This window comes from Suillus subaureus (genome assembly GCF_016647635.1).
Source record: "Suillus subaureus strain MN1 chromosome Unknown BJ212scaffold_25, whole genome shotgun sequence".
Lineage (NCBI taxonomy): Eukaryota > Fungi > Basidiomycota > Agaricomycetes > Boletales > Suillaceae > Suillus > Suillus subaureus.
Genome location: NW_024538581.1, coordinates 438,348 through 457,425, shown reverse-complemented (window position 1 = coordinate 457,425; position 19,078 = coordinate 438,348). Strand labels below are relative to the sequence as shown.

General features: G+C 47.3%; 5 protein-coding genes across 5 annotated transcripts; 3 read left to right on the top strand and 2 right to left on the bottom strand.

Moving 5' to 3' along the window:
* Positions 1-502: 502 nt before the first annotated feature.
* Positions 503-4,506, top strand: BJ212DRAFT_1368784 (uncharacterized protein). Its single transcript, XM_041336196.1, has 18 exons — positions 503-613; positions 659-759; positions 820-1,209; positions 1,263-1,386; positions 1,447-1,743; positions 1,823-1,851; positions 1,905-2,000; positions 2,049-2,120; positions 2,180-2,188; positions 2,240-2,394; positions 2,456-2,622; positions 2,676-3,051; positions 3,105-3,246; positions 3,302-3,390; positions 3,449-3,664; positions 3,717-3,836; positions 3,887-4,027; positions 4,079-4,506. Exons 2-18 carry the CDS (start codon positions 711-713, stop codon positions 4,394-4,396), a joined length of 2,790 nt encoding a protein of 929 aa, XP_041190915.1. The 5' UTR covers positions 503-613; positions 659-710; the 3' UTR covers positions 4,397-4,506.
* A 34-nt stretch (positions 4,507-4,540) lies between these two features.
* On the top strand, positions 4,541-8,317 carry BJ212DRAFT_438172 (uncharacterized protein). Its single transcript, XM_041343200.1, has 12 exons — positions 4,541-5,067; positions 5,119-5,189; positions 5,250-5,762; positions 5,817-5,930; positions 5,982-6,102; positions 6,153-6,672; positions 6,735-6,865; positions 6,912-7,196; positions 7,259-7,392; positions 7,440-7,750; positions 7,803-7,885; positions 7,935-8,317. Exons 1-12 carry the CDS (start codon positions 4,669-4,671, stop codon positions 7,977-7,979), a joined length of 2,727 nt encoding a protein of 908 aa, XP_041190914.1. The 5' UTR covers positions 4,541-4,668; the 3' UTR covers positions 7,980-8,317.
* Positions 8,318-8,851: 534 nt separating this feature from the next.
* Positions 8,852-11,563, top strand: BJ212DRAFT_1448066 (Afadin and alpha-actinin-binding-domain-containing protein; the record flags this gene model as incomplete). The annotated part of the gene is made up of 7 exons (XM_041338490.1): positions 8,852-9,097; positions 9,169-9,314; positions 9,365-9,777; positions 9,808-9,832; positions 9,857-10,062; positions 10,121-10,362; positions 10,412-11,563. The coding sequence occupies 7 exons, from the start codon at positions 8,852-8,854 to the stop codon at positions 11,561-11,563; spliced, it is 2,430 nt and encodes an 809-aa protein (XP_041190913.1).
* Positions 11,564-13,235: 1,672 nt separating this feature from the next.
* On the bottom strand, positions 13,236-15,847 carry BJ212DRAFT_1482954 (FAD binding domain-containing protein; the record flags this gene model as incomplete). Its single annotated transcript, XM_041340530.1, has 15 exons — positions 13,236-13,440; positions 13,493-13,909; positions 13,962-14,089; positions 14,138-14,289; positions 14,340-14,426; positions 14,484-14,556; positions 14,608-14,822; positions 14,879-14,935; positions 14,992-15,073; positions 15,126-15,275; positions 15,326-15,379; positions 15,429-15,464; positions 15,520-15,573; positions 15,624-15,687; positions 15,735-15,847. 15 exons carry the CDS (start codon positions 15,845-15,847, stop codon positions 13,236-13,238), a joined length of 1,887 nt encoding a protein of 628 aa, XP_041190912.1.
* A 2,230-nt stretch (positions 15,848-18,077) lies between these two features.
* On the bottom strand, positions 18,078-18,593 carry BJ212DRAFT_1368747 (uncharacterized protein). Its single transcript, XM_041336195.1, has one exon. It carries the CDS (start codon positions 18,567-18,569, stop codon positions 18,294-18,296), a length of 276 nt encoding a protein of 91 aa, XP_041190911.1. The 5' UTR covers positions 18,570-18,593; the 3' UTR covers positions 18,078-18,293.
* Positions 18,594-19,078: the final 485 nt, after the last annotated feature.

Sequence of the window (19,078 nt, the reverse complement as noted above, 5' to 3'; positions counted from 1 at the left end):
CCGCTCGGATGTTTAAGCCTTCTTCTTCTTTGGTGTCATCATCGTGGAAAGTCAATGTATGTACTGTATCAGTAGACAAGCGCCCGTGTGGTATGATAACATTGACAATGCTGCCGCAGCGGGGAATTCGCAGTAATCATTGGTTTCCAATGAATCATTTAGCTCGCAGAAGGTTCCTGAAGATGTGTTGCAAACGACAAGCTACATACTTTCTCGGTATAACGGATCCAAGATGTATGTCGACATGCACAGCTAGCAGGAACTGCTAGATACTTACGGCCAGGTACGGCATGTGAACTCAAATGGAAACACTTGTCTAGCTCCGACATAAGGCTGCCACACTATAAGCATGTTCACGTCGCAATAATCAGACATTGGTTTCACTTTTATTCTCGTCAAAACATTCAAGAAAATACAAGCTGAAATTTAACATTGCGTGGTAGTGGGCTTGTGCACTAATATTGGTGTTTTGTGTGAGCCGGCGGGAATATTCGCGCCCATCGGAGTTTGATTACCATGCAGCTTCTGCCTTTCGTGGATCACACCTTCTCCACCTCGTTTCCTTCATTGTACAGCTCATCCTATCCACACAACAACACAATAAACCGCCAAGGTGAGTCAAATTTTGACGGTATTGAACTTAATTAAAGTCAAAGAGTTTGTTTTAATCCCCTGCAGATTTTTCTTGCAATCTTTTCCGACAAGCGCTTATGACAGCCCAGGTCACCCTGAAAAGCGGGGAGAAGGTCAAAGTCAACGGTAAAAATCCAACCCCTTTCTATATCTTCTTCTGATATCATTTTGACTTGATTTACGAAGACCATGTATATTGCTCTCCACCGTGGTCTGTTCGAGATGGTACCCCATACTCCGTAGCCCGTATCATGGAATTCCTGCCACCGGAAGGGGCAGGCAAGGGCAAAGGGAAGGGAAAGGAAATATATACCCGCGTTCGATTGGCTTGGTATTATCGTCCAAGCGACGTCAGTGATCGTCCGGTTGCGGATTCTCGCCTCCTTCTCGCCGCCATATATTCAGAGATCTGCGACATAAACCAACTTCGCTCTCGGTGCCACGTTTTGCATAGGGATAAAATAACCGACCTAGCTGGATGGAAGAAACGCCCTGATAGATTTTATTTCAATCGTCTTTTTGATCCTTATATCAAGAAGGAGTTTGATGTTATACAGGCGACTGACGTTCGGAATTGTACGTACAACTTCTCGTTACTTCCACCATTTCGAGTCAACGTTTTCCTGCAGTGCCCGATAACATCAGGCAGGTTTTGATTTCAAGATATGAATATGTGGTAGCCGAGAAAGACGTGGTTCCCGACCTCACTGACACTCTGCGGTTGTGCGCGACCTGCAGTGAATGGTGTGCAAAGTACGTTGTTGATGGAGGAAATATTTCTATTTTGTGCATATTCTAATATTATAACACCAGTCCTGACACAGTAGGGTGTGATAGATGCAAGAATTTCTTCCACATGAGCTGCGTACAACCTCCACTTCTGGCAAAGCCATCACGTGGCTACGGATGGACGTGCGCCCCTTGCTCTAAGCGTCATGAAGAAGAGGTAGATAAACATGACGTCCGACATCCGACCCCCATTACGAAGCCAAAGTCTAATGCGCCTGCTCCACGAGGTCGAGGACGCCCACGCAAAGACAGGAGCCTTGCGGAAAAGGAAGAAAACGTCGAGATCAAGTACTTTAAAATGTGGCCGTTTCGGTACTTTGGGTAAGTGTATGCGCCTGATCGCATCCCTATCTCGATAGGTATTTAAGAGCGAAAGCTGACCGCTCATATTCCCATGAAGGCAATACACAGTGGCAGAAGATACACTTGGTGAGTGTGTGTTTGATACGGGATGTGTGAAGCTTAGTACATCTGGACGATAGATCCTGACGATCTTATCTTCCCTCGATCCGCTACCCGTGTTGGCCCTAAATATCAAGCTACTGTTCCGACTACGCCTGATGTACCCTCGCTTTCTGGTAGGTTTTTTCTCCTCTTAGCCGGGGATGCTGCTCAAGGCAACTTAGATCCGGAACAGCGGGGCGGAGACTATACTGTCGAAGTTCTGAGCGCGATCAACACATTGACAGACGAAGAAAGTACGTATTTTTAGCCTTCCCTAAGCTTAGGTAAACAATTTTGCTTACTCTTTTCGCAGTCGCTGAAAGTAGGTGCCTCGTGACCTTGGGGGACTGGGTTTTCTAAAACAAAATTTCAGTGGAAGCATGGAAGGTGGTACTGAGCAGAAATCAGGAAAAATTGCACAGCGTCGACTGGCTGACCGAGGCCCTCAGGCGGTTTTCCCAGGCACATTTGTTGAATCGTGGCTGGTCCACTGTTGATATGAGTGTTATTCCCGCCCGTCCAGAGAAGGTAATGTCGCAGACAAAAATTAGTGGATTTTTTCAGTGAGAAAATCTGACTGGTTCGATAGTGGAAGAAGGGTGAAACGAGGCATACCGACCGGGAGTGGACCGCAGATGAGGTGACTGCTTTTGAGGACGGCATTTTCCTCTACGGTGCTGAACTTCGCGCTGTACATGACGAAATCGGTACTCGTTCTATGGCCGAGGTTGTGCGGTTTTACGGGCACTGGAAAAAGTGGGCGCGGGTTATTTTCTCAGATTTTTATCTTATTATTTTTTCCTGTTCAGTTCGAGACTAAAGGAAGAGAATGCACAAATCAGAGCTGCGAGACTCAAGGCCAAAGACCAGGGCAAAGATGAGGTGCCCTCTGCTACTGCCGCCGTTGCCGACCAATTCTCCGACGACGAAGGTTCAATCATGCTTGGATTGTCCAAACACAACAATAGTTGTGGCGCATGCCGTACTCGTGAATCTGAAAATTGGTGGAGGGCCCCCAAAGGCCTTGTCACCGATATTCTCTGCGATACTTGTGGGACGAACTGGCGTAAATATGCGGACCTTAATTTCCGTACAGTCCGTGAGGATGCTCTACCGTCCAGCAAGAAGGGTTCGGATAAACGTGAAGGGACGCCCCTAAATGGACCTAGTACGAAGCGAGTGAAGGTAAAAGCGAACGCACCCTGCTACTTCAATTATTTATTTTCGTTTGATCTCAGACCTCAACATCGGCCTCCGTTAATGCAACACCTCCCCCTAATACTCCAACGGCCCCACAACTGCGTTGCTTGGCATGCCAGAAGAATGGTCCGGTGGGTAAGGTGCTGAGGTGTAACCAGTGCCAATTCCGAGTGCACGCAGGTGAGCTCCCTGATCTAATTACGTCATACACCAATTCAATAGCACAAATATCTAGCATCATGTGGTGTCCATGTGGACAAGGGTGCCGTTGATTCGTGGATGTGTGACATTTGCCAGAACGAGGAGACCCTGGAATCATCTATGGTAAATCGACAAAAAATCGGTTTGTTCTAGCCGTATGATAATAACTTGTATTCTCTAGCACACTGACTGTTTGCTGTGCCCACGGCGCAAATCCAAGAAGAAAGCTCAATTCCCCAATGCTGATTCGTTTTTACGTGCTTCCAAGCCCACAGAAGGACAAGGGTGGGCACATGTACTGTGTGCTGTCTTTACTCCCGAGATCAGTTTCTCGGATGTGTCGCAACTCCGGCTCGTTGAGGGCATTAGCACCATACCCAAACAGAGATGGGCATCTGTAAGGACGCATCCGTTTCCTTTATCCTTGTTTAGTTGACACGAATCACCAGAAATGTACTCTATGCGGCGAAAGCAGCGGTGCAGTTATCCGATGCAGTGACTGTGTACGAGAATACCATTCATCTTGTGCTTGGAGGAAAGGTCACCATTTTGGCTTCGAGATCCAGCCGGTACGGTTTTTCGTTTTTCGTCGTTTTGCATCATAGGATAATTATTGCAGGTGCGTCATCCACGTCGGGATGGTATAATTACCACCTTCAAGGGTGAGACTGGCAACATGGTTCCTATTGTATGTTGCCAGGAACATGAGAACAACAGGCGGGAACTATACGATGTGTGTGAAACGGATGAGACTGGAGAGGTGGGGGATCAAAATATTTCATCTGTTAGGATTGCTGACGCTGTATGGCAGACTGCTCTTCAAGTTTACTGCCGGATCTATAAACAGGCGCCGGTGACCCAGGCGCATGCTCTACTTCGGAAAGCTAGGAGACTCGACCAGACCTTGAACATCCGCACGGACGGCACCCCGTCGGTCGATATTTCGGCTGAACCTGCGCTCCAGTGTGATATGTGCTCTACACAATACTCCCCTGCATTCTATCCGAGCGAACATTACTCGGGTCGTTGGCGGTGCCACAAATGCCACTTTGAGCACCGAAATGGGGTCGGTGCTGGCCATTCCCCTGATGGTAGCCTTTCTCCCCTTGATGACACAATGGATGGTTAAACGCGGGTCTTTTGGAATACTCCATTGTATTTTAAATGAACTTTGTACAGTACATTTGTCGTTCAAGAAAGAACATCAATGTTGAGAGCTAGTTGCTGTTGAGTTATGTAATCGGGATTGTCGGTATTTTGTCACACGATGTGGGACGAAGTTGTTGTTCTGCCAAGTAGTATTTCGCTCCGCCACGGTCGCCGAGCGGCTCAGTACCTGTCACGCACTGAATCGCCGACTCTACTCGGGGCTACTCGAGGCTACTCTTCTCATTCTCTTGAATGCCTGGTGTCGTCGTTCTTCCCCCATCACATAGTCTCGCAGGGTTCGGTCCAGACACTCACAGCGGAGCACACTTACCTCGACCTATCAATCTTCCCTTGGATTCTCAAACTATGCACAATGGCTTTTCATCTTCAGGATCTGTTCTGGAGATCAAGGAACATGCTAAAAGCACTGCGGAACGCAGTAAAGGTTTTAGTGCCAAAGCACTCATTGGGTCGGCCCGTTCCCAGATGCACCTGGCTCAATCGAGGGACGCCGCTCAGGACCCAAAGGCAGCTCTGCATGCCCTCTACGTCGCAGCTAACCTTATTACGACTTATACAAACCACCCCAGTTACGCCGCAGACAGGACCAAAGGGAGCCCAGTTTACAATGAGTTCCTACAGTTCCTGCAGGTTTGCACTATGTCTTTAGTGTAGAGTACCATCCAATGATATTCTCCACAGGAAAACAGGGAATCTCTGAAGCGTATCAAAACCCTCGAGGCGGAAATTGATCTTGAGAGATCGACCACAACGTGAGCGCTGCGCCCAACAGATTGTCCTTTCGTATATATTGACTCTTGTTTCCTCCATAGTGTCTCACCCCATCAGGGAGAATTATCCAGTATAACATCCCTTGCGGATCGGATGAAGATGCTTGGTCAAAATGGACTCGTCGACCCCACGACAAAACGTTATTCACGGGAAGTTCCCCCTGGGACTCCTCCTCCCCTGTACATGCCGGATTTAGCCCGCTATAATCGACCGTCACCCTCGTTGTCCTCTACTGCTGTTCTCAGCACCGCATCATCTGCATCAAACTCTACAACACCTTCGCCATACGCAGTCGTGCCGCCGTCGTCATTTGGGCCGCCGTCACCGACGTCTACCGAATCGTCAGAGACAGGTCTTGATCAAGTTGTGTTCGGTACCGCTGGAGTCGCTGCAGCCAATGAAGTAGAGAAACAAAGTGCAGAGAAGGATCTGGGAGGTACATCAACATTCGAACCGGCTTCACTCCCCTGGAAACCTACAATAAATGGCGCGTTGTCTGGCATACCCTCATCACCTGAGCGCCGGTTTCCGGAATTGCTGATCGACCCTTCAGGGTGAGCATTCATTCTTCCAACCTGCGTCCAGTATTATTGATATTTCGGTACTAGGTCAACGTTAGAATCAACTTCACTCCCCTGGAAACCTTCAACAAATGACGTGCTATCTGGCATACCCTCATCACCTGAGCGCCGGTTTCCGGAATTGTCGAACGATTCCCCAGGGTAAGCTAAACTTTTTCCACCCTGGATCCAGTATTAATGTTCCGGCACTAGGCTACTGCTTAAGTCCCACGATTCAGAAACATTAAGTGACACTCCCGCTTCCATAAGCCGCGCGAACGTTCTTACACACATCCCGTCATCTATATCATACAGCTATAGTCGTCCTGATAGTGTACGTGGCACTTGCCCTGATTTGATTACACGTTGCTCATTGTCCCACAGACACCCCGCACACCTTCCGTAATACCCCATTCTCTCACAAACGGTTCCGCATCGATACAATACCCCTCCTTCTCGACCACAAGTGCTTCCTCTGCTTCTAGGTCAGGGGCCACGTCCGTAATCTCTCGCCCCCCAGCGATTCCACCGCAGGCGAGCATCAACCACTCTCCACTTGTTCGGAGGCGAAGCGACTACGTCGAACAAGGTACTGGCAGTGCGTCATTTAGCGCTCGCCTCCCCATCGATTACCCCGATCTACCTCATTCTCACATTATTCGCCCTCCCCCTCCGGTCGCTTCCTCCTCGTTCCAGCGGCATCATTCCCACTCGCAATCATATTCCGTTAGCACACTTAAGGAGCCTCCCAAACCGCCTACAATAGCTTCTACTTATCCCGTGACATACTGGTCTGACATGCAGATTGTCACGGTTGGCCTCAAGAATTTGGGAAATACATGTTACATGAATGCTACAATTCAGTGCCTCAGTGCCACGGTGCCATTTGCGAGATTCTTCACTGGTATGAATGTCAAAATCCACACCCAAATGGAGGGCTTACGGGAGATGACTCTGATATAGAAGGCCGGTGGAGGAAGGCTGTTAACGCGGTCAACCCCATGGGAACGAAGGGGCGCCTCGCATTGGCATTTGCAAACATTCTCTACGAAATGTCGCATTCTGAACTTCCGCATCTGATCCCCGCTTCGTTCAGGGTAAGTTTACTGTTTTCATTGGTTCACAACTGACTTCGTCGGCAAGAAATCAATCTGCACACATGCTCCTCAATTCTCGGGATCTGACCAGCATGACTCGCAAGAATTCCTCACCTTTTTACTTGATGGTCTCCACGAGGACCTCAACCGTGTCCTTAATAAACCATCCAATGGAACAACGCCGGAACGCGAGGCTGAACTGGAGCGGCTTCCTCAGGCGATTGCCAGTGCACAGGAATGGGAGGTTTATCGGATGCGGAACGATTCACTTATTGTAGATTTCTTCCAAGGACAATTCAAGAATCGGTTGGTGTGTTTGACATGTCGTAAGGTGGGTTCGGACCTTTCATGGACGTTCTCAAACACTTAATAATGCCTGCAACTATCATGCAGACATCGACAACGTATAACTCCTTTATGTACCTTTCGCTTCCCGTGCCTTCCGTGAAGGGCCCGTCCAAGACATCCCTGCAGTTGTGCCTAGACGCTTTTGTCAAAGAAGAAGTGCTTTCGGGAACGGAGGCTTGGTATGGTGTCGCGCAATTTTATGACATTGTTCTCATGTCATTGCTAGGCACTGTCCGTATTGCAAAACTTTGCGTAACGCCACTAAACAGCTCTCGTTATCACGCCTTCCGCCAATCCTGCTTATCCACCTGAAGCGCTTCTCGCACAAAGGGGTATTCACAGACAAGATTGAGACCGTCGTTGACTTTCCTCTCAAGGGTCTGGATCTAACGAATTACATGCCTCCAGCTCTACCCCCCGGAATGCGTAATTCAGGGAATGGTATTGGCGGTGATGATCCGCGAGTGCAGACGCCACCATACAAATACGATCTATACGGCGTGACCAATCATTTTGGAAATCTAAGCAACGGACATTGTGAGCCTTTCTGTTGTTGCTATGTTGCCTTTTTGTCAACTTGGGTGTCCAGATACCGCTTATATCGCTTCTCGTGGAGGATGGGTTTATTGTGACGACAGTCGGGTCACACCGACTGACGCCAAGGATATAGTGGTAAGCTTTTTAATTTGCCTGTAAGATTCAACCCTGACAATTTTCTTAGGGACGCCCAGCATACGTGTTGTACTACAAGAGAATCGAATCATAGATCAAATCACTATTTAAGATGCTTATTTGGATGTTTATTTCCTCGAATCAAATCAAACTTACATCACTATACTTGCTGTCATCCCCTGTAGCTCGCATGTCGACGTGTCGTTCCTTACTATTTGCTTCTCTTCACGGAATTTACGTAGTCTACATACTCTCACATCGATAATGACATTTGCTCTCGGCGTGATCGACTGCATCGATCTATCATGGACCAGCCATGGCGGATACCACGTGCATCGTATAGTGTATATCTGCTGTGAAAGAGGCCCAGGATGGATACACAAAATGACGACGACGTAGACAAGTCAATATTTTGTTAACGAGCAGATTCAAAAGCACATACCATAGGCTCAAGGAATGACTTACGACTGATTTCCTTCTATTAGTCTTCCTACGTGAAAAAAACGATCTGCCATGATCCTGTAGCCAGACGAGGATTTCATCACGGCACGTAAATCCAGTAATACTTGTCCTCGACTTAATTCAGTGGGCGAGTGAGGCCGAACTCAGTCAAGAATGGATCCTGTTGCATGTTAGTTTCAGAAAGAACGGGAAAAAGGACCGATAAGCGGAGATGATGAGTCTATGAGAGGAGAGATCACGCAGAAAATGTGAAGTCAATGACACTTTGAACCTCGCATCGTTCGAGTGTAATACGAGTGATAAGTTTCCATGGCCCTGGATTGAAGCCTGGTCTCCAGCGCTTATAAGTTGAAGAGATGCTGAGCGGCTGTTGTCACATATTTCCCTCTGTCACGCGATAACATTGAATACACGTGACCGGGTCGCGTCAGAAGTAGTTCAACATCGACGACGCCGACACGGATGACAACGACAGCAACTAGCAACCCATCACCGCGACAGGCGATGGCAGTCACACCACGAAAGCTGGTACATTGGACTCTTGATGTCTCTATCTCTGACTTTGGATCACCATGCTCGGAAGCGACATCCTCCGATTCCGTCGCGTCAACATCCAGTCTGGAATACATTAACTCTCAGCTTGTAGCACATGGGTTCGCTCATTCACCTGGGCTCTCTTTTGAAGGACTCTCAAATTCTGACACCGATCAGCTGGCAAAGTGTTTGCTTGCTATGCTAAGCCAAAGAGTGGTACGTTAGCGCAGTTGTGTAATAGCGCGAGTGACACGAGTCTCATTCAAGACTTTCCTCTGAAACATTAGAATGATATATCTCGCGCTGAAGATTTATCGACCAGTTTGCGTACCCTTTCTTATGACCACGAGCGGCTCACGGGGATGCATCGCTCAGCCACTGAAAGGGCAGCTAATGCAGAGCGCGAAATGAATGTTTACAAGTCACGAATTGCGTGAGCAATTGGTTAGTTTTATCAAAAATTTAATCTAAATTCTGTGGCAGAACGGCCTCCAAATCCTTGGCAGCTTCGGAATCAGCCCACAAGCAAACTTCAGCTGAACTTCAACGGACGCGCTCCTCGTTAATTGCTCTCCGAGCGACTCACTCAGCAGAAATAAAAAAAAAAGAGAAAGAAGTCGAGCGCGTTATGGAGAAATGGTCAAAGCTTTCCGACATGCAGACGAAGCTATCGACTTTGACATCAGGATTGACCTTTCGATGCGGCAATGCCGACGTGGTGAGCGGGTCCGAAACCCTCGGCAAGAGGAAGGGATACCTTGAGATTGCTCTTGAACAAGCCGAATCTGCTCGTGCTTCACTAGCTGATGAAACGTTGGTGTTACAGCGGCTTGTTGTAAATGTCGCAAACCGACTGCAGTCCGTACTACACGAACTGCGATGCTTGGCTTCACCTTGTGATGAAGAGGTGTGACTACAGCTTCAAGCACAGACCAGCCCGCTAACCTGTCCGTAGCCTGCAATAATAACGCACAGCGTATTGTTCCCTTTAGCACATCCCAACGCTGCTAATGACAAGCTTTCTACTCTCTTCTCCTCGGCGCACAGCGTCCTCGATGTCATTTCAGAACGCCTGTCACAGCGAGCTACCCCACCACCAGCACCAGACTACGCCAAGGCCTCGGATGCTCTGGAAAATAAGCGATTACAAGGAATCGTTGACGGGTTGCGCTCAGAACTTGGTGCGTCTCTAGATGCCATCGGGTTTCCTTGCGTACATCTAACAAGTCCTCGAAACAGATGAAGCTAAGAAACTCCATGAGAGGCATGTTATAGAGACTCAGGCCCTCTTAATGCAAATTGCATCCCAAACATCATCTACGGAACGCGATACAAGGGACGAGAGCGTCGAGCTCATGACACAGCCAGAGCGAGACTTTGCCGCTGAGCGCCTTGAGCGAATGAAGACTGAACTTGATGAGGAGCGGAGAAAGTTTACCGATGCTGCTGTCAAACTTGGCAAGGAGAAAGCCGCTCTGGAGGTAAAAATCCAACACTTGGGTCTAACGCGTAACTGATGGTCGCACTCAGACTGAGCGCACCCAGTTCCTTGAGGAGAAGCGTTCCTGGCATGTCGAGCAGATGCTCACCGATCTCCCACCAACACCTACCACAACTTCCCAACCTGCACCTCGACCGCCTCAGGCTCATAAGATCAAGTCGCCCCGAAAGTCGCCTATGAAGCCCAAGGTCGTCGGTAAGGTGGCAAGCAGAAAGACCCGAGTGTCTCGACGTTCCTCGTCATTCTCAATCCCACCACCAAGTAAAATGGAACCTGCTTACGAGACGGAGGTGATTCCTATCGCTATTCCACTAGCCGCCTTCGAGGCATTGGGCAAAAAGCCGACCTTGGCGCAGTCTGTTTTACCCTCAGCCTTTGTGCTCCCTCCGCGTTCACCCCGGACGTCCTTACCCCCTGTAGAGGCATTCCTTCCTCCAGTGATAACCACGCATCAGACAACATCAGTAGGAAAATCGTGCACGTCCACTGACGCCGGGTCAGGTTTCGCTTCAAACACTGACACTTCTTCGTTAGATTGCACGTCACCCCCTGCCCAGGCACTGGCCGCAATACCGAAAATTGTTCTCCCGTCACCTAAAACACCCCCTGCTCCTGTTGTGAATACACGTCGTCCATTCCCACTTGCGAAGCCACTCGCGCCACACATGTCGCATGCTTACTCGCCTGCCAAACCGAGTCCACTCTCCCGCATTCTCATGCTTGCGAACTCTCCTGACAGCATGGACGGGGTATCAGAAGAGAGCGAAGGCTCTCTGACATCTGTTGTTCCCCCGCCCATTGCTACAAAGAAGACATTCCTAAGTGGATCAGAGTCAGATGATAGTCCTTTGAGGGAGAAGAAGACCGAGTCAAATGTTGTTCCTCTACCTTCCTTGAAGAACATGCTACCTCCCGAATCGAAGCCCTTTTCGACGAAGGAGAAGGGGAAGACCAAAGCGGAGCTTGTCGTACCTGGAAAGCTGAAGCCAGAGAAAGAAAACCGCGACAAGGTCCTCCGAAAACCACCTCCTTCGTTGCCTCCTGCTCCTCAACCAAAGCTGAAGGTCAGCAGCTCAGCTACAAGCAAGCCCGCACCAAAACTGCCTTCCGGGAAGGGTGGTGCGAGGAGGGTATTAATCGGAAGTGCCGAAGCCGCTCCTTTGCCTGGATGGCGAGGATGAGAGAGGGGGTGATTGATAGTCTTCTGTGGTTGACTCGCATGCCCTACACGCGTCCGTGATTTTCTCCTGCCATATCATTATGATACCCCTGCGGTTTTCATTGTAAACATTAACACTTGCGCCTACATATGCAATAACGTTTCACAAGAGGAAGTAACAAGACAGAAGCCTACTACCAGAGTCAAAGGAATTTCTTGCAGCGAGGGATAATGAAGTTCTTTCCCCCGAGGGACCGCCATTGATTGAACCATCAGGCGGCCGAACGATCACAAAGTACTATCTCCTTCGGATTGATATCAACATCCTCAATAGGCCGCCGGGATTATCCTCGTGACACTCGTGTTGTTATTCGGAACTTTGTCGAATGATAGAGTATAAGCAAGAAATAAAGCCGAGGCCTCGGATTCTAAAAACTTATCTTGACTCGGTACCAGTGGAATTTAAACGGCAGCTCCGACCCATATGCATGGCACCTGGCTGCGGCGACCAAACGCCGATGAGTATTTTTCCTTCAATGTTCATGAGTGGTCGGCGGAACTTTTCCGAATGCTTTGCCAGTCACTGGGCGAGGTCTGCATCATGATATGTTCTAGATATCATATAATCGAGATCTGCAGCTTTGACAAAAAATATACTGAAGCATGCGTTATCCTGAATTTCCGCTAAACCGCAATTACCCTGAGTCATTGAACAGTTCATGTAATTGAAGCAGGCACAATGGGATGATCAATAACATTGAGACCGTGTCTGAGCATGAAATCGACAAAGATCGACTCGACAGCTTCCAGGACCTCACAAGGTCGAGCTGTTGGGCAAGTTATGTCAGGCGTGCGTCCAGCACGCTAGGACGAGAATTAAGCGTAGTCATGGTGTGCATTTTAATGAACAAAACTCCTACTGCCAGTGCGAATGTACGGTGCAGAGCCATGGTCCAGGGGTAATTGACCTGAAGAACTTCAATCGTCCTGAGTTGAATACCATCCACCTGTCCTATCGATACCTTCGATAATCTGCATCAATGAAGTTGGCATGAGTACCGTAAATTAAGAATGTAACATCCCAATCACGGTGACCTGTGGGCTACATGAATCCCACTAGCAAGTGCGTTAGTACACATCACCCCTGCTGGTCCAGCACCCACAATAAACCCATCAACATAATTTTCTATATTTAGGAGGCCGACGGCAAGCGAGAGCCTCGGACACGTTTGGGTGCAGCATTGAATTCAGACAGATAAACAATTATTCAATCATAGATCCAAGAGGCAAGCCAAACTCGCCAGGCGGCCCGGGACTCCGAAGCGTAGCCGTAACGTAGTGACCGACGGTATATGAGCACAATACGGTCAATCCCTGAGGGTTTGACAGTGACTTGGCCCCGTGATGACATTCGAGTTCAGCAATCCGTAAGTTCTACACTGGCAGGTACCAGGTGACGTGTTAAAACAAACCTTACGTAAATGTCGTACCATCTCTGCCCTTGATGGAAGCCCAGGCCCAGGATAAACTATATTCAGTCATTATAGTTGACAAGCTTGTAGTACATGATGAACCATTGAACCAACCTCACACTCATACATACTTTTGGTGTCTAAGTATTGGCAATATGCTGCAGATATGTGTATGAAACGAGATGAATCGTCTCAAGAAACGCGATTCCATACGGCATCGCATTACTCCCCCGGGTTCAAGGTTTTTCCTATCAGGAAGGAACCGAAGTACTTATCCATGCTCTCTAGTGCTGTGGATGGCGCGATCATACCGACATAACCGTCAGGCCGAACAACTACCATCGTTATCTGTTTCTCATCGATACCGAATCTCGAATACGCGCCTCCACCCAAGCGGCCTGTCACATCCGTGTCGTCAATCAAGACCCTGCGTGGTCATACGTCGGTATTATGGGACAGCAGAAAGTATGACAACTCACTTAGACCAGTGCGACCTGAAAGTCAGAGGAATGTCGAGGAAATTCACATCATCCTTGTGACCAGCAGTTATCGGAATAATGTCGAACATAGACTGTGCCTTGCCCTCGGTAGAGTAGCCGTACTTCTGCAGGAAACTTGTGGGGAGTTGCAACTCCTCAGCGAGCCTTCGAACTTTCGCGAGCTGCTCCGACGTCAAAAGACCAACGAAAAAAAGAAGCTTGAAGCGGGTATCCGCGGGAAGCATGTCTTGAATATCAACAGGACGAGCATCCGCTGCACGAACAAATATTTGCGGCAGCATCCGCTCGCCAATGATGATCTCTGGTGCGCAATCTTGATGAATAGTATTGACAATCGCCGAAGGCATGTAATGGACACCGATACCGCTGCTGAAACCGCCAGAAGCCTGGAAAGCCCTGAGAAGCACAAGTTAAATACCGCTGTGAAATGCCATTGAGACAACTCAACCTCAAGAATTGTTCATGAGTAACGCCCTCCTGGTTTTCCGACGTCCTGGGTTTGCCAGAAAATAGAGCGGAGAACTCGCGATCGAAATTAATGAGATCTTGGGCATATTTCTGCCGCTCGAACTCGTACTGAGAGGTGATAAGTCCTCGAAATGAACAAGTGATATGCGAACATACAGTCTTCAAGAGGGAAATATCCGCCCTACCCCGCAGGACTTGGGCCAGTTTCCACGCTGTTTGCAAAGACTCTGAGAAATACACTCCGTCTGAGATAGGAAAACTTGTACCAAGGTTATGGGTGTCGTTCATGCTCGCATTCATGCCCTGCCCTGCAACGCAATCAGACTCGTTTATCGTCTTGGACCATTTCATTGCTCACCTGCTTTCGGAGAGTGCGTGTGACAGGCGTCACCAGCGATGAAGACACGGTCGTGTTTAGAGAAGTTAGAGGCTACACGTTGACCAACTGAAGTAACAATCGTTCAACGTCATAATCCCAGTGATAGCAGTGCGATTCTCTTACTGATGTAAATTGAACACCAGTCCACTTCCTTCGGTTCATTGACTATATACGGGTGGAATGTTTTACGAGCAGTCTGTTCGGAAAGGTATTAGTAGTCCTTTGAGCCAATCAAATTGGTGCGTACGTTGATGAGGTTCTCAGCGGTCACCTTGCGCTTGTCGATTCGTCCTGTCTCAGGATCCATGACGTCTTTGTCCGACATTTGCAGGTAGAACCGGACTTTGTCTCCTTCGCGGGGTATGATCATACATGAGCCATTTAGGGAGTGAATTGCAGCACGGTTGCGAATGTCTGGGAAGTCGGTATCCGGAACGAAGTCGATCACACCCCATATGTAATCTGAAATAAGCACTACATATTAGAATATCTCATGTTGAATTAGCGCCAAAATTGACCTGTTTGTTCCCCATCCATCGTAAAACCCAAGTTTTTCCGAACCCACGAGTGTGCACCTGAGCAGCAGGCACGATCAGTTCTACAGGAGCGTTCGAGATGCTGCATGTCTCACCATCCGCTCCGAGGACGTACTTCGCGTAAACGATTTCCTGTTCTGGAGTAGCGTCCGAAGGGAGTACGTGGTCCAAGACCACCTGTGCCAATGTGTCAAAAGCAGCGTCTTGTTGGGATTAGAATCTCGAGCACCTTTACAGGGTATGAGGTTGGATCCAGAAGTTCCTCGGGATCCTCTGAAATTTCTAGGGAAGAAGGTGCAATCGGACGATCAACTGATATTTCTTGTGACTTCAAGGACTCGATAAACATTGATTCAATTGATCCTTGATCGATCGTGATCTTCGCGACAATAGGGATCAGATATGAATGAGCCGGACGATAGAACATACCTTGAAGGGATAGCGGGCCGATGGAGCTGTCACGTCTGGAGCCCGGCCAGTGCGCTGCGAGTATTGTTTGAACAAATAGCGACAGAGCAGTCAGGAAACATACTTCGATGCCGCCATCAGGACCAGGGTTGTAAAAGGCCTACATAGATATTACTACCCAGAACTTGAAACAACTGAAAGTCTCTGAGACTCACACAAAGATACATCTGGGCACCGTCCTTCAACAAACCATCTGCCAAACCATAACTCTGGAGGAATTAGATATCACTCCTCTTCTATCGCAAATGTTGGGACATACTTGAAGAACTTCGATCGTCCTAGGCTGTATGCCATCGGCTTGCCCAGCCGCCACACCGACCGGCCTGCGTCAACGTGAGTTATCCATCTTCACTCAAGACTCTAAACAGACCTGTTGTCTATGATTCTAAAGTCCACTCCAGCGCCAGCTAATGCATTGGCACACATGAGCCCAGATGGACCCGCACCGATGATGAGCACATCAACTCGACTTTCCTTGACCATGATGATAGGGATATAAGAATGGTGGTGTGTCGGCGATTCGGTGCTTTGGGATAAGGGCTTATATATACTATTACGCGTATTACGCCACTGTTCTGTTAACGAAGGACCCGTCCGAACAAAGATATCATGATTATTCGCCTCGCGCCCATCCAAAAGCTGTCACACTGTGAGATCTAGCTGTGCGCTTGTACGGTTATTCGATACTTATAAATGGTACGATAACAAATAGACCCGAGCAAGAGATGGCCTGACTCGACACGGTCAGATAAGTTCTATGGATGAATGGTATCCCCAGACATATGTATGAATGTATCAATTAATATGTCCGGGGCCTTTGCGCAGCCTGATCTGTTGCGGGCTCTTATTTCACAGATGCTGAAGAACCATTGTCAAGTGGTCTTCAATATAAACGTCGTCATTCCTGGCCCTCAACAGGTCCAACCCTTATCTAAACTTGATCTAAACCTTGTCATGTAGAAATGCTAGCGATGGATGGTAAATTAATTACATTTTGAGTGAGAGGTGGTTGGTTGGTTGGTTGATAAACAAACTACATAGTACTCTATGATCAGGAAAGGTTTAGGAATTAAGGATTAGGCCCGCCGAGGTTTAGGCTGCAAGTGTTGGCGATGCGCGCCGCAGGAATTAGATACAAGTCCTGTTTAAGTTGTGTTTAAGACAGGTTTAGCGACGGTTAGCTAAGCGTATGTTTGGGTCCAAAACGACAGGAAGGACTCATATTAAACGCATGTAGTTTCTCACCAGTACGCTCACTCCCCAGCTCATTCCCACCTCTGCTCACTTAGAGGGGCGACATCATTGCTGCGACACATCTGAAAATGGTAAGGGTGTCTGCCGAGCCTGCAGGCTTTCCAAGAGGTCAACTTCCCGTGGCATTCCATATTCCGAGTGATCAATGATTTTATACACATAATGATGTGTGATCTGGGGCACATGAGCTTGAAAATCAACATTAAATCATACACTGCTCCAAAAATCCTGTGTGAATTTTAGGGGGAAGTCTTTCGTGACCATAATATGAAAATTGGCCAAGTTATTCATGTGCACAGGCTGATGAGGATGTTTTAACCAGAGCTGAGTGCTGAACAACAGGAATTGCACAGATATAAGTTTGCTTTACACCAACACTCTTGTAAGCCCTTAGGATGTTCTCTCAAACAATTTGTAGTACATCTGTGGTATGCAAGTATGCTCAGAGAGGCAGTCATTACAGAACAACCCCAACAGCACCTTATTGACATCTATTAGCAGCAATTCCTGGGCAGGAACATTATGAGTGCAACAAGCACAGGAGTTTTGCTGCAACAATTCCAGGCGTCCTTGTTGTAGTAATGCAAGAAATTGCTGTGATTGCAGCGTTAGTAGTGATGCATTTATGCTACAATTGTAGGCCTGCCAATACTGATGCATCAGCAGCAATATAGGGTGATGCATGCATTCGATGCACCGCATTTTTAGACTGTGGGAAATTTGCACTGCACCCAAAACATAGCCATTTCCGGTCATCTCCTGGATCTCAACATTTCCCACACTCCTCCTCAGCACATTCCTGCCCACCACCATACCATATCTACCTATCTACTGTAGAGAAGTATTAGTGTATGTTATGTATATATAATATGTCATAATAGAACGCTTTTTGGTTTGTTTTTACCCCAACACAAGCTCCAGAGACCTGTACATTTAATACAGGAAAAACATATCAAAAACACATCCGCATTTTTTCCCCTTCAATGATAGAATGTCTTAGCACACTAGATATATGTTTTTGAGTATATATGAGTCGATTCCACCGCTCATTCGGCCCTCCAAAGGTCCCTGCAGCACTAGATGTAGTATGCACACAAAAAATAACAAATAGCTTCGCTTTTTTTCAGTTTTAACTATATAGATTTGAAAATATGATCCCCAACAACCTTTCAATAGTATACACAATATTTCAGGAGCACAGGGCTGCTCACCCACAATTGATGAATAGGCAAGTGAAATATTATTTTTACACAAGAAATACTCCACAAATGTCATAATTGATGCATATACAGGGTAAGGATTTTCTTAAAAGTCAGTAAATTACATAGTAGAGTACCCAAAGAACCTTTCCTGCACTTTATTCTATGGGTAGAGGTGGTGTGGAAGGGTTGTTGTGTAAATGTAAGTTGTTTGGAGGCCTTAACTGTATGTGCACCCAAGTGTTGATTTTCGATGTTTTGCCCTTTTAGGTTTCCCACAGTCCAATTCTTATCTATATGCTTTCCCTGCTCTCAATTCTAGGTGGATCGTCCTGTAACACTGGGACAATACTTCCTAGTGTATTTAGGATGTACTACAACAGTCTGATCATAAAATATCTCCCTGATGACATGTAAAATACCTTATCACTCAATATATCTAGTATGTACATGATATTAATAATCTGCCCTGTTTCTCACTGATCTTGGCTATAGTTAGCCTTTATATACACCCTATACAATATATATGAGCCCGCTAGGTAATCATTCCAGTGGTGAATAAGTATAACCATCAAAATTGCGAAAATATGCACCCAAGCAAGCAGGAGGAAGTATTGGTTTATAAAGGATGACCCTGCTACTGTTAGCATATATTTATAACATATATATATTCTATATACACCTAGAAATACAATCCCTACATCTCTGGAAGGTCGGAGCCCCAGGGAAATTTTTCCCAGGAGATGAACCATCAGGGGAGGATAGCAATACAGCACCCCAGGGACTGAACCTATGATCCCATACTGCTCATATCTTGTGTATACTATTGAAAGGTTGTTGGGGATCATATTTTCAAGTCTATATAGTTAAAACTGAAAAAAAGCGAAGCTATTTGTTATTTTTTGTGTGCATACTACATCTAGTGCTGCAGGGACCTTTGGAGGGCCGAATGAGCGGTGGAATCGACTCATATATACTCAAAAACATATATCTAGTGTGCTAAGACATTCTATCATTGAAGGGGAAAAAATGCGGATGTGTTTTTGATATGTTTTTCCTGTATTAAATGTACAGGTCTCTGGAGCTTGTGTTGGGGTAAAAACAAACCAAAAAGCGTTCTATTATGACATATTATATATACATAACATACACTAATACTTCTCTACAGTAGATAGGTAGATATGGTATGGTGGTGGGCAGGAATGTGCTGAGGAGGAGTGTGGGAAATGTTGAGATCTAGGAGATGACCGGAAATGGCTAT